The 14,190-nt window shown below is 41.9% G+C and overlaps 1 protein-coding gene across 3 annotated transcripts in view; it reads right to left on the reverse strand.

Annotated features, from left to right (window-relative positions):
- Nucleotides 1-1,104: 1,104 nt before the first annotated feature.
- The window catches only part of FAXC (failed axon connections homolog, metaxin like GST domain containing), a 30,771-nt gene continuing 17,685 nt past the window's right edge, over nt 1,105-14,190 (reverse strand). For all 3 annotated transcript variants that reach the window (XM_080999978.1, XM_080999976.1, XM_080999977.1), the window contains 2 exons: nt 12,806-12,922; nt 1,105-9,442 (listed from right to left, as the gene is read on the reverse strand). In XM_080999978.1, the coding sequence (XP_080856104.1) occupies nt 9,156-9,442; nt 12,806-12,922 (404 nt within the window). In that variant the 3' untranslated portion in view covers nt 1,105-9,155. The remainder of the gene's footprint in view (nt 9,443-12,805; nt 12,923-14,190) is intronic.

A 14,190-nucleotide genomic window follows, 5' to 3' on the forward strand; every position in this document is an offset into this window, starting at 1 on the left:
AGGAATATGTGAGAAACATTTTACTGGCCCATCCAACACTATATCTAGCCAGGTATTCTGTCCCCCAGTAATGGCCGAAAGCAGCTGCTATAGGAGATGCCTACAAAACAGAAAGGGCACCAAGAAACCAATGCAATTTCAAGTGTATAAACGGATTCTAGAACTCAGATCATGAAAAATAAACGCTTTTTTTTAATTGCACTGCTCTCTCTTTCTGCAACCAACAGCAGCAGGAACCAGAAATTTGTTTTATATTATAGCAAGGAACCTATTGGTGATGGGCAGGGCCTGAGGAGAAAGTGGGCAGAGCAATAGAAACAACACTTACCTTTCTGGAATAGTCAACATTTCAGCCATAACAAAGTCAGAGGATTCTATACAATTATGTTATTGCTCAGCACGGACACCAAGGTCCTCCTCCAATGGTCTTCTCCTGGTTCCCTCATTGTGAGAAGCGAAGCTACAGGGAACCAGACAGAGGGACTTCTCTGTAGTGATGTCCTCCCTGTGGAAGACCCTCCCTGCAGTTGTCAAGGAGATAACGAACTACACAACTTTTAGAAGACATCTGAAGGCAGCCCTGTATCAGTAGGTTTTTAATGTTTGATGTTTTACTATGTGTTTTTATATGCCGTAAGCCACCCAGAGTGGCTGGGAAAACACAGCCAGATGGGTGGGGAAGAAGAAGAAGAAGAAGAAGAAGAAGAAGAAGAAGAAGAAGAAGAAGAAGAAGACATCTGAGGAAGGCCTACAGAACAAATGGTGAAGGATGTGACTTGAGGTGAATGTGTGTGACCTGAGGTGAGGCATGATTTTGGGGGGTGTCTACATTCAGCCCCCAGACCTGAGGTTCCACCACCTATGATCTATATTAGACGTCCTCAACCTCAGCCCTCCAGATGTTTTGAGACTGCAATTCCCATCATCCCTGACCACTGGTCCTGCTAGCTAGGGATCATGGGAGTTCTAGGCCAAAAAACATCTGGAGGTCCAAGGTTGAGGAAGCCTGATCTATTTCCTGTAACACACAGGTAAGAAATATGGCCGTAGCAAGCACTGGTATTTCTTAATATCTAAGGCAAGAAGAACAAAGATGGACTCACATTATATTTGATATCTGTTCATTATCATTTACATTTAAACATCAACTACATATAGCATTGAGACCAAATATACAGATTTCCACATGTATATATTTACATACACACATTGATCAACATAGTGCACAGTTTAAAGGTATGTTACACTCAAGTGCACAAGTTTAAATATGGCTTTATAAACTAGTAGTAATAACAGTACTAAAATAATGGATACCCCATGTAACTTCATAAATGAAAAATAACAAATAGAATCATTTTTGTCTTCTAACAATGTGTTACTTATTTCTGTAAAACAATGCGCAGGGAACAGTTGGGCATTAGCTTGTTGTTCCACACCAGCTACATACATTTCATTCTTTCCCCAATATTTTTGGATACCCTGGTTAGAAAGACTTTTGGAGTTATCAGTGTTTTTAAAAATTAAAATCTGCATATTGTTCTGAACAAAATATTGGAGTCATAATAAATTTGAAAGAGTGCACAGACAAGTAGACTGATCCATATAAAAAAATATGCCACAAACCAATGAATCCTTCATCTTTTTAATGAGTGTAAAAACAATAGCAACTGAACAGCAACAGCAGCCCAAATCCTGCTAATTACCACAAAGTCTTGACTTACCAGTGAACATATACAGAACAGATAACATGGTACTACTCCATCAGGGATCCACTCATTTGTAATATACATATGCTGGACCAGATATAAGATGCAATTTGTGTAGCAAGATGTCTGGAGACAGAATGTGCATATGCAGTACCATGTTAATTTCCCACTCTCGTGTTTATTTCATGCCATCTATGCAATGCCATTGCATAGCCTGCAGTGAAGTTTCCCTTAACCATACATATTATGCAACATGAATGGCAACACCAGTTTCAAGGTCAGATGATACAATGATCATTTGCAAACTGAGAAAAGAAAACTACATGGTAACAAACTCCAGTCATTCTGTTGCAACTAAGCTTCTTTGTGCCTTCATTTGCAGTGTTTTCCATGCCTGCTAAAAACTTGTGTTCAGGCAAACCTACACAAACGTATGATTTCATTATGTATACTTGTCCTCAAATGCAGTTGATCTTAATCTATATTACGATAATTTTATGATGGCTACTTGCTTTTAAGGTCTGTTGAACTTATTGGTATTTTCTTATATTTTATACTATCGAGGGGTATTAAGAGGTATATAAATTGTTTAATAAATGTGCCGCCATTTGCTAAAATATATAGAGTGGTACCTCGGGTTACATACGCTTCAGGTTACATACACTTCAGGTTACAGACTCCGCTAACCCAGAAATAGTGCTTCAGGTTAAGAACTTTGCTTCAGGAGGAGAACAGAAATCGTGCTCCGGCAGCGCGGCAGCAGCAGGAGGCCCCATTAGCTAAAGTGGTGCTTCAGGTTAAGAACAGTTTCAGGTTAAGTATGGACCTCTGGAACGAATGAAGTACTTAACCTGAGGTACCACTGTATTTAACTATGTCCAGGGGCAAGTGTACACACTCTCTCTTTAGGCCAGGGATGGCTAAACTGTAGCACTCCAGATGTTGCTGGCTATAACTTCCATCAGTCCCAACCCACCTAGCCAATGGTCAGGGAGGATGAGACTCATAGCCGAGAAATATCTGAAGGTTGCGGACCCATGCTTTAGACAAGAATGAGGAAGCTCTGGCTCCTGAGCTAAATCTGGCTTGTCAAGGCACCTCCATTTGGCCCACCAGTTTGTATCAGGCAAGTCACATCCACCTATAGCCAACAGCAACCACCCCATCACATGCGGCCTTTTTCTCTTTTGAGCTTGAAGAACGGGGCTAATTTATTAATTTACATCCTCCTCCCTTGCCAAAACAACTTCTGCAGGTAGCACCATATAAGCTGAGCAGTAAGTAACACATGAAACACATTGCATTTCATATCTCCTGCTCAGTACACAATCACAGCACTCATCTTCTAGATGCCAAAATCAAAGAATAGCAAGAGAGGCATATTGTATCACTGACAAAATATCAGCAACAAAAAAACACAAAGGGAAACCCTCCGGCACAAACCTTCAAACCTGTCAAGCCAGAGGTCTGTGCACATTTCCACCACCAAGGCAAAAACAAAACAAAACAAAAAAAACCATTTAAAATCCTGCTTCCTTCCTATCCAAGTCATGTCAACTCTTTTCATCAAAGCCTGGCGCCATAAATATTCTGTCTTCTTCTGAAGGTTATGATTGGGGGGCATAGCAGACTAGCTGGTGCGCGCACGCACGCACGCGCGCACACACACACACATACATTTTTAGGGAAATAAAAGAAAGCATGGCACTTGTTATATACTATCAATTTCAATGTAGCAAAACTGAAACATTGACTCATCAGTGAAAGATCTAGCCAGGCCAGCACAACTGGTACTCCACCCAGGCTGAACATGGAGCATGTATTGTGGCCTGCCAATTAGTTGACAACCCCATGCTATGTAGTCCCAGGTACTCCTTAAAGGTCCATGTTCACTTTGGTGAATAATATGTTATGCTTGTATGATCTACTGATTCATTCACCAGCAGAAGATAAGTATTCAGCTGTAGTGGCCCATCAATGACAGCCACCTCTTAAATGCTGCACATCTTTCCCTTTTGTCTCTGTGGAGTACAAACAAATCTAGTTGTCAACTAGAGATACAAGTAAGATATACATTGAGACCTCCTGCTTGCATGCCCAGTCTTGCTTTTGTCTGGTACAGCTTGTTCCCCCACAATCTGCTACATCTAAGGAAACGAGGACACATGAAATACATGCTGTTGCTCAATCACATTAGTTAACTTTGGGTAAACACCTTCTGTTGAAATTGGCAATATGCTCTTGCTTAGGTCCAAATGCATATCTGCTTCTTGAGATTATTTCGTATTTGTGGCAGAGGGAAGGGCGAGGAATTGACTGTTAAGGTTGTCATATACCCACTTGATACAGGTGTCAAGAGTGCAATGCTCAAATTGGCAGCCTTGGTGGCCCATAAAGAGAGAAGGGAGCCACTTGACAACCACAACGTTCATTCTGTGCTAACAAAAAAAGCAGAAAAATTAAGAGAGGAAGAAGTCGTCGGGTGCAGTATAACTTGTACAATTTGACAAACCTAGCTGTCAAATTTCCTGATGCATTTGAATACTCACATTTTTCGAAGAAAACTGTGCATCTATACAGCAAGCTAATTGATATTTTGCCAAGTAGTCTCTCCGGGTTTGGCTTACCAGATTATTGGATTGCACCCATTACTGTCTCTCAGAGAAACAGCTTTTTAAAAACTGGCTATTTGTATAAGTGTGGAATACATTTTCCCTTGGGAAGAACAGGGATATCTGAAACCTTATCTTGCATGTATCCCATTTCTGTGATACAGCCTCATCTAACCAAAAAGTAATGTCAAATCAATCTCCTAGCACCACAACTTACAATATGATCTGGCTCTTTAATTTCAATACTTTTTATAGGGTCACAGTCATTGCCAGACATCTTTTGCAAAGAGAGTAACTATATTTCTTCAATAGAAGCAAGATCTTCAACTCTATATCTTAGAAATCAATATACTTATGGTATCCAAAAGGTTTGCGTGTCCATGCATAGTTGCCTTATCCAGTTTAAACTCAAGCAACTCAATTGGTCTCACCAAGGGGGGAACACAGGCTACTTAGCTTCTTCCAAATAACCTGAGTTGTTCCTAAGAAAGAAAAGGCATACAATGTGATAAATACATTCACACATTTCTGGGGGGGAAACAGAAAACCCTGCAGCTAAAAAATATCATGGGTTCCAGACATAACACCATGTCCTTTGTAGCTTCCTTGCAAGGTTTCCAAAGGCTGCTTCTTTGGATAGACAGAAAGAAGGAAAAGAAACTGCTTAAAAGGTTCAAGTAATTTTCCCCAGGCAGACAAACAAAGCCATCTTAGAGTTGTACCCAACAGTATTGCTCAGGTGATGGTAAGGCTTGCAGAACGGAGAGAGAAGCAATTCAACCTCCTTTTTATAACACCCCTCGTGCACTCATCCAAAACTGTGCTAGAAGCTCTACCAACCCTATGAAGAAGATATATTACTATCATCATCATCGATATTCCAATTAATTTGTTAATCAGCTTCTAAACCAGCATCTCAAGGCGATTTACACAAGAGATCCTTAAAACCAATTAAAAACACAAAGACAACATATACATTAAACAAGACTAAACCCAAACAATGGACACTTGTGGTAAAGACCCATTTATCCAGCTTTGAAACCCTGTTGGGACAAAAAATGTCCTTAACTGTTTTCCAGAAAGTGCAGGTAGTAACTTGACAGGAATGCTATTCAACAGAACAGGGGCAGGCACACAAAAAGCCTTGCTTTGAGATACTGCAGAGCAGGCTTCTGCGATCTTGGGAGCTTGCTGAAGAAACTCTCCAGAAGACCACAATGATCTACTGGAAGTGTCTGCTCATGAGGCCAACTGAAGCAGCTGCTTTGGGTGGTGGAATCCTGCCTGGCGCTGTCCCCATGGGCGCCCTTGCCCACTTCTGCCACCAGGGTTGCACACTGGTGGTTTCTGGTGGGATCTTGCAAAAGTTCTGCAAGATCTAGTTGGAAGCCACCCTGGCAGGTGTGTGACCCCAGTAAGCACCTGATAAATGGGAGGGGATGCCCCTGTCTATTGGGTGTATAAGAGATAAAGCAGTCTCCCAACTAACCTGGACCTGAGCTGTGTAGGGACTTATACGTTAGCACCAGCACCTCAAATACATTTACGCAATATTAGGAGGGGGTGCAGTGGGAGGCAGAATGACCCAAAATTGCTTCCCTCTCCAGTCCACTGATGGGAGTCTTACCATCAACTGAGAAACACAACTGGACACAACCCAAACACAGATGCAATTATTTTCAAACACATTTGCACCAGTGCAGTGATTTCTCATTCAAGCCATTAAAGAGAAGAATGTAAAATCTTTGTATGACCCTATATTCAAAAGAGGAGACAATCATAATGAATATTCTTTCTAAGGGTGTGCCCAAAGTGCTATGATTTTGGAGACCAGAAAGTATGTGGTTGTTTGAGATGTTTTTGTTGCAGGGGTGGAAACCACTGTTATTTCTGTGAAGCACTTCTGTGATTCCCTGTGGTCTGCTGTGGAAAGCGCAACAGTGGGGTGGGGACCTGAAAGCACTCCCCAATTAAAGATTACTTACAGAGCTTGGTTTTATGGATGTTGGTGCATTTTATTGTTGCTGCAAGTTGTTGCTTTGCTTTTTATTTGTTAACATATCTAGCCATCTATATTTATCCAAGGATAGGTTTCAATAATTTTACATTATCTATATGTCATAGTGTTAAGTTGTTTGAGTGTGTTTTGACACAGAAAAGCAACCAATATATTAATAAAGATGAACAAACAGAGCAAATGGAGCTTAGAAGCAGAGTGATCATATGCACCGTCTAGAAAATCCTGCCCCATCCACATTCAGACACTTCCAAGCACCCTCACAAGCCACTAAAAACTTGGCAGAGACAGCTCCAGCCCCAGCTGTTCCAGAAGGGGCTCAAAGCACCTTTCAATACCATCAACCATCATGGTATTCTTCTGCTTATCTGGGGATTTATTAAGTGGTTTTAATAAGCCACCATGGTACACTTGGGGAGTGATTTGTACTGATGAGGATTTTAAGTTGGACCGTTTGTGTATGGATTGGAAGCCACACTGGGAGCAGTTAAAACGAAGAAGAAGAAGAGCAGGATATGGGAATAAATAAATACAAATAAAGACATTCAACCCTGTGTTTAGTTGGGTGTCTGTTCCTTTGGAAAGCCACAGAAGTTCAGAGGAAGCCAAGAGGCCAACAGGATTTCCCTAGCTCACAAGACTTAAGGCCTCAGTTGGCATCCATCACCAAATATCATCGTTACAGACAAGGCACAATGAATTTTTGCCGCTGCTACCAACTTATCTGTCTTTTCAGGCATATTTGGAACCAGCAAAAGTAAAGCAGAGGCCTTGTTAACCTCCCATCAAACATTCCATAGTGTTTTTGTTTCTCTTTGTAGAAAGGCATCAGCTAAGTGTTGGGACCTTAAAGAGGATATCCTGCCTACAAACATTTTTTTTTATGGATAATGAGAGTAGCTACTGTTCTCATAAACTACATTTCAAAGAAGGAATAGGCCACATAGCAACTAAGAAAATTCCAGGAACTAGAAAATTAGATCTATGATAAGTAAACTAGAAGCACATGTTCATTAGGAGACCAGGCGTGCTGGTTCAGTGTATCCCAGTTTATCTCTAGAGGTTTCATATCTTGCTTCCTGTTGCAAGGACACTTGTGTCCTGGCTGAGCAGCTCACTATGAAGATGGATATACCATAATTACATCTGGATATGCATTTGGAGCTGAATTGTATAGCTCAAGTTATCTCTGGCTCAATGGGAACCCCAAAGCACCCAGAAAACGATAAAAATTAGTCTGCAAACTCCAATATACCTTCCCTACAGTAGCCCAGTCTGTGTAGGGTTGCATTCTCTTTGGGTGGGGAGAAAAGAAGAGAAACCATTTTCTTTCCATCTCCATTAGTTTGCTTATACACTGACAATTGTTTAACACTGACCCAAACACTGATCGAGCCACAAGAAGTGGGAGATGGTTAATAATGGGCAAAAGAGTGGCTTCAAATACATCTTGCTAACAGACAGACTGCTCCAAGCATGGGCTCAGCTGGAGTCAGAGCTCTGGAAATTCATTTAGGGTTGAATAGGGGAGTATAAATACTTATATATAAAATCCCAGAAGCTGGTGCCCCAAGTGCCTTTCCTTTCAGAATCCTGTCCTGTAATAAAATCAGTTGCCTTTGCAAACATCTGCAGCCATGTTCTGGATGTTAGATGTTTGTGGCATGCTCCACCGAAGAGCTGCTAAAAGCTCCTTGGGAAGATTATTAAGTACTAGCAGAAAGCCTGTTGTTGTTGTGTGTACGGAAGACTTGTATACTGAGAGGACATCAGTGAAGGCTGCAGCACACTGTAGGATCCTAGTGAGAAACAGACCTCTAATTCAGAGATGGAGAGGAGAGAAAACCAAGTATTCATTTATGTAGTAGAGAAAGGGTGTGTTGTTGTTTTTTAAGTGTAAAGGAAGGTATTTGGGTGAAGACTAAACCTCTTCTTTTGACCTCCAACAATTCAAGTCCTCAAAAATCAGTTCTGCTTCTCTGTGCATAGCTCACCTCTCCATCTGCATAACCTGAACTTGGCTTCTGCTTCTCAGTCACACAAAAGTGTGATGAAATGTTGGCAGTGGGCTTTATCCATAAGGCTGAAGAGCAAAATTGGTGCACTGACCCCTTAAAAAAAAAGTTACAATATAAATAAATAAATTGCCAAGCTGATGTGTCAGATGGGAAACAGTTGGTGGGATTTTGAATGCAAAAACAACTACCCCTCATTCTTTTTGTCTCTGTTGGCTGTTTCTCTGTGAAACTGGGGACCAGGTGAACCTTCCCCATACGGGTGCACAGAGGAAACGCAGTCACTTGGCACACCCAAACTTATGGAGGACACAGAGGAGCAGGGTGGAGATAATGTTATAATCCCTCACTGTGTTTACTCCATTCAACCATTTCCACAATCTATGTAGAGACGAGAAATGAAGTCCTAATGACCCCTATTTCCTCCCTCCACCAGGCCTGTCTCTGGGAAGAAATCAGCTCAAACATCAGCCTTTCTCAATACTTCCTTTTGGCCTATGGATGGTTTCTGTATATCATTCTGGAATGTTATTCTTTAAAAAGGGGGGGGGATCTCGTCCCCACACATTACCTTCCTTGTCAACTATACCACCTTGTTAAACAGAATTAAAAATGGTTTCTCTAGAATCCAGTGGAATGTTCTAATAAAAATAAAAATGCTGAAAAGATCCACATGAATGGCATAAAGCAACATTGTCTCACATCCCAACCAGTTTGGGTCTCTTTAGAACCTGGGCCAATTGACAGGATTCCCAGGAGGTGGTGGCATTTCTGATAAAAGATGGAGAAGCGTTTTGTAGACACATCACTTGCATTGTTCATGATCTGTGTAGTCATCCATGTCCACATCAGAATCGAAGAGGGAATGTCCCGTGTAATCGGTGTCAGGTGTTCGCGAAAAACTATTCTCGGTTCCCTCATCGTCAAATGTTTCTGTCCTTGAGTAAAAACTGAAGTCCTGCAACGGTTGAGTCTTACTTGCTTCACTGCTTTCTTCTGACTCATACAGAGTGTTGTCATCATCATGGTGCCATTCTGGCCAAAATTTCCTCCTTATTCTCTCACAGTACATAGCAAGGTTAATCAGTTCTCCTAAGAAAACACAAGGAGGAAAGGAAATAGCATTATATGATTACCCAACTACAAAGCCTTTAAACGTAGTAATAATATTATTATTTTTCATTGAGAAAATACAATTCATTTTATTTTTATAATGCATAACTCACTTTTCACTACCTCCTGAAATAAAACTAGGTTTAACTAGGTGTCTGAAATTCAGCAGGGATGGGGCTTATGAGAGGGAGTTGCAGGGAGTTGAACCTGCAACACTGAAGGGAAAGCTTCTCATCATGTGTCTGGTCCATAGGGAACCACTATTAGTGGTCCTCCAGTTAATATCAGTGAGCAAAATGGGATGTACAGCCTTAAGGCAGTCCTAAAGGTATTCCAGGCCTACGTTATTCATGTGCACTAATACAAGAACTTTGAATCTGGCCTGGTAGCAGATGGGAAGCTAGTGCAGATTTTTTAATACTTGTGTCTAGCCCTGGCATTCTGCATTACCTGAAGTCTCCAGACCACACCCAAGGGCAGACCCACATAGAGAATGTTGCAGTAATCAAGTCTTGAGGTTACCAATGCATGTACAAGAGTGGTCAGGTTGTTTGTCAGATGGCTGTTGCGGTTGCTCAAGAGTAAGCAGGCAGGACTCCAACCTGTCTTTTACAGGCTTTATTTTGGTGCAAACTATTTACAGTGAAGAGCGTCATAAGTTCATGTCTGGCTCAATCACTAGCAGAATTCGGGAGTGGTCTTTCTTTGTACCTCCCCCAACATAAAAGTTTCGTTACCCCCAACCGTCTCCGCCCCTGTCTGCTCTTCAGACTACTGCGCAGGATGGGCGATGGCAAGGGCGTGCTTCCCCCCTCTCCGGCTTGCTCAGGAGTGGTGTTAAGGCTCCCACTAGACCTCTTCCCCATTGGAGGTGGGGCTTTCCTCCTCCTCGGAAGAGGAACTGCTTTCCTTCTATTTCTCACCTCTGAGCAGATGGCAGTTCCCTGACATTGTTGTTATATATTTATTTATACCTCATGTTGTTCTTGTTTTCCTGACAGGACTCAAGGCAGTTTACAGTTAAAAATAAGGACCACTAAAAATGTAAATATATATATTTTTAAATATTGTTTAATTTAAAAAGGGACCCTTGTGGTCCTTTCCATCTCTATGATTCTATAAGGCATCTCCCTATGATAACTTGCTGATTTCTTTTAGAAGAAGGGTATTTTTCATATACAACCAATTTGCTTCACAATCTTGTGGCTACATCTCAAAGTACCATTCCTATTTGTTCATACTTCAGAACACATTTTATTGACTTGTTCACTGTTATATGTAACAGCAGCCATTATCTAGAAGAGAAAAATGATATATGTTCTGAGGACAACATGGGACAAAACGAAGCCTAACAAACTGCAGTGGATGAATGCTTTCCCCTATAGCCTGTTTTTAGAACTCTAATAGACATAGGTAATGTGTAACCTTGTACCACCAGGTGGCAGGGTTGTCTGAGAGAAACTTGCCTTTCTTCATCAGGATTCTACAAGAAAATATTCTGTAGAACAATATTTTTCACATACATAAACATAACGTATCTTCTGGCGGTTCCCTCATTGTGAGAAGTCAAGTTACAGGGAACCAGGCAGAGGGCCTTCTCAGTTGTGGCGCCTGCCCTGTGGAATGCCCTCCCATTAGATGTCAAAGAAATAAACAACAACAGTGGTACCTCGGGTTAAGAACTTAATTCATTCTGGAGGTCCATTCTTAACCTGAAACTGTTCTTAACCTGAGGTACCACTTTAGCTAATGGGGCCTTCTGCTGCTGCCGCGCCGCCAGAGCACGATTTCTGTACTCATCCTGAAGCAAAGTTCTTAACCCGAGGTACTATTTCTGGGTTAGCGGAGTCTGTAACCTGAAGAGTCTGTAACCTGAAGCATCTGTAACCCGAGGTACCACTGTATCTGACTTTTAGAAGACACCAGAAGGCAGCCCTGTTTAGGGAAGTTTTGAATGACTGATATTTTAATGTATTTTTAAACTTTTGTTGGAAGCTGCCCAGAGTGGCTAGGGAAACCCAGCCAAATGGGTGGGGTGTATTTTTATTTATTTATTTATTTATTTATTTATTTATTTATTTTTATTAAATAATTTTATTATTATTATTATTATTATTATTATTATTATTATTATTTTATTGCTTTGGGACAGTTCAGCTACAGATGCTCTTCGACAAAACTGATTATCTTGGCCCATTCTAGTCTGGGTTCAGATCCAGTTGGGTACCAAAAGCAGCTTTGGCCACCCTGAGAAATGAGAATTTGAGAGGGGCAGTGCGACCCTGTTGATTCTCCTTGATCTTTCAGCCATTGATCACCATAACATCCTGGAGCACTTCAGGGAGTTGGGGGTACTATTTTATAGTGGTTTCTTTTCTACTTCTGGGGTCAGTTCCAGATAGTAGCATTAGGTAATATTGGGAGACTATACCTCAGCCCTCCAGCAGCTAATCTGTGGGGTACGAAAGGGTACACAATGCTATTTAATATCTATATGAAGCCACTGGAGGCAGTCATGGGGAGACCTAGAGCAAGGTGTCACCAGCACACTGAGGATGCCCAGGTCTATTTCACTGTAGCATCTGAATCAGGAGAGGTTGCGCATGGCTAAACTTGTGCCTGCCTAGATGCAGTCATGGACTGGATGAGAGGTAATGAACTGAAACTTAAATCAAGATGCTAGGATCGAACAGCAGAGACACAGCTGGCCTCAATCAGAAGTCAGGCATTTAATATCACCAGTCTGATGCTCTTCTATCAGAGATTTGGCAGGTATCCTTGCTTTTTACTTTCAGACATCACTTGAAGACCATTTTATGCCTACAGACCTATGCAGTTGTTTACTCAAGGAAATTTTAGCCTGACATTTACAGATTGTTCTCTATTGTCTTTATAGTTTGTTTGCTTTTTATGTTGCCATTCATCATCCAGATGTTTTGTGAGAGGATGATATATATTAGTTTGACATTTAAAACTCTGATCTTAGACCATAGGTTTTGCCTGAAGTCAGAAGTCCCATGCACACTTAGCCCCTTCAGCAAAGAACTATGCCTCCTGGCTCCACCTTCCTGACAGTGTTCACCATCCCAGCTCTACCTTCTGACTTCCCTGTCTTGGTCAAAAATCTGAAGGGTGAGCTAACTGCAGTCACTTAGCTTGGATAGCTCAGTTGGTTAGAGCATGTTGCTAATGGCAAGGTTGCAAGTTTGATCCTCATATGGGGCAGTTGCAAATTCCTGAATTGCATGAATAGGCCTTGGATCAGATTGCAAACAGGTCCTTTCCATTCACTATCAGACAATGCCTTCAAATCCATAATGCAGGAATTAAAGAAGCCCCTACCTTTAATTAGTCTCTCCGGCCTAGTTCCTGGCAGCGTCCACATTGCCTGTGCTAGATGTCCAAAGACTGTAGCATCTAAAGTGGAAAGTTTGGGCCCCATGATGTACTTCTTGTCACCTACAAAACAAAGCCAAAAGCATTTCTTTCTTTTTTTAAGCCTGTGGGTATTTATTTATTTCTCCCCTCCCAACTCACATACTGGTGACATCCTGCTATTATCTTCAAAGCATTAAGCTCAGCAGTTGAGCTTTTAAATCACAAATCACCAGGCACAAATTTCAATGATTGTAGAATGGTATTGCCATGTCACTGCAGGGATATTTCAGCCAATTAATGCATCAAAAGGAAGAGTGTGTTAGAGTTCATACTGTATATAAGCCTGCATTTGAGGACTACTGCAATATGACCAAGGAGTTTTGTGCGTTAGCAGTGATAGACAATTTCCCCCAAAAAATAAGATAAGCCCACAGTGCTCATTTAGCACAGGGGTGGGGGGCCTCAGCTACTACACAAGCAGCCTATTACACAAAGGCAAGAGTCAGCCTATTACACAAAGGCAAGAGTCAGCCTATTACACAAAGGCAAGAGTCAGCCTATTACACAAAGGCAAGAGTCAGCCTATTACACAAAGGCAAGACCCATTGATCTCTCCACTTCTTGCCTCTGGCCCCAGGGGTGTAGGGCTTCTCGCCAGTGCCCAGGGCAGATGCAGAGTGTGCTTGTTCAGCCCTCACCTTGGACCCCACCAGGCAGGCATCCCCCAGCCCCTACCACCAACAGGCAAGCGCTTGGGTGCTGGATGAGACACATGGAGGGTTATCTTCACCCTTTGTGCTCTCCAGCCCCCACCACCGGCAGGGCACAACAGGAATCTCTGTAAGTGCACCTGGTTTGTGCCCCCCTATTGTGCGCCTGGGGCACCAGCCCCCCCACATACTACACCACTGCCTGGCCTTCATGCCATAGGCATCTGGCCTCCAAAAGGTTGCCCCCAGAGAATTGTGATGTTGGGGCCGACAAAGGTTCCATACCCCCTGAATCAGAGTCATCATTGCAGAGGCAAATGAGGATGCTCACTCGCAAGGGAACTCTATGTGTGCATTACTGTGGAGTGGAAATGTGTGCAGTAATTTTAGGTGATCCATAGTGCCGGTATATTTAATTATTGTAGAGAATTTGAATGAATCATGGTGCATTCCCGAAAACATGTCTGAATCCTAGAATGCTGAGCCAAGTCTTCAATGACACCAGCTCTGCAGGTTTCCTTTCAACACAAAATTACTCTTACGCAGAATCAGAGTTGAATAGCCAAGACTGTGCATAATGAGAAATTAATCTCTAAAATCAACGCAACTAAATAAAATGTAAGTTGGCATATGAAAGCA

Source organism: Podarcis pityusensis, assembly GCF_964106645.2.
Source record: "Podarcis pityusensis genome assembly, chromosome: 3".
NCBI lineage: Eukaryota > Metazoa > Chordata > Lepidosauria > Squamata > Lacertidae > Podarcis > Podarcis pityusensis.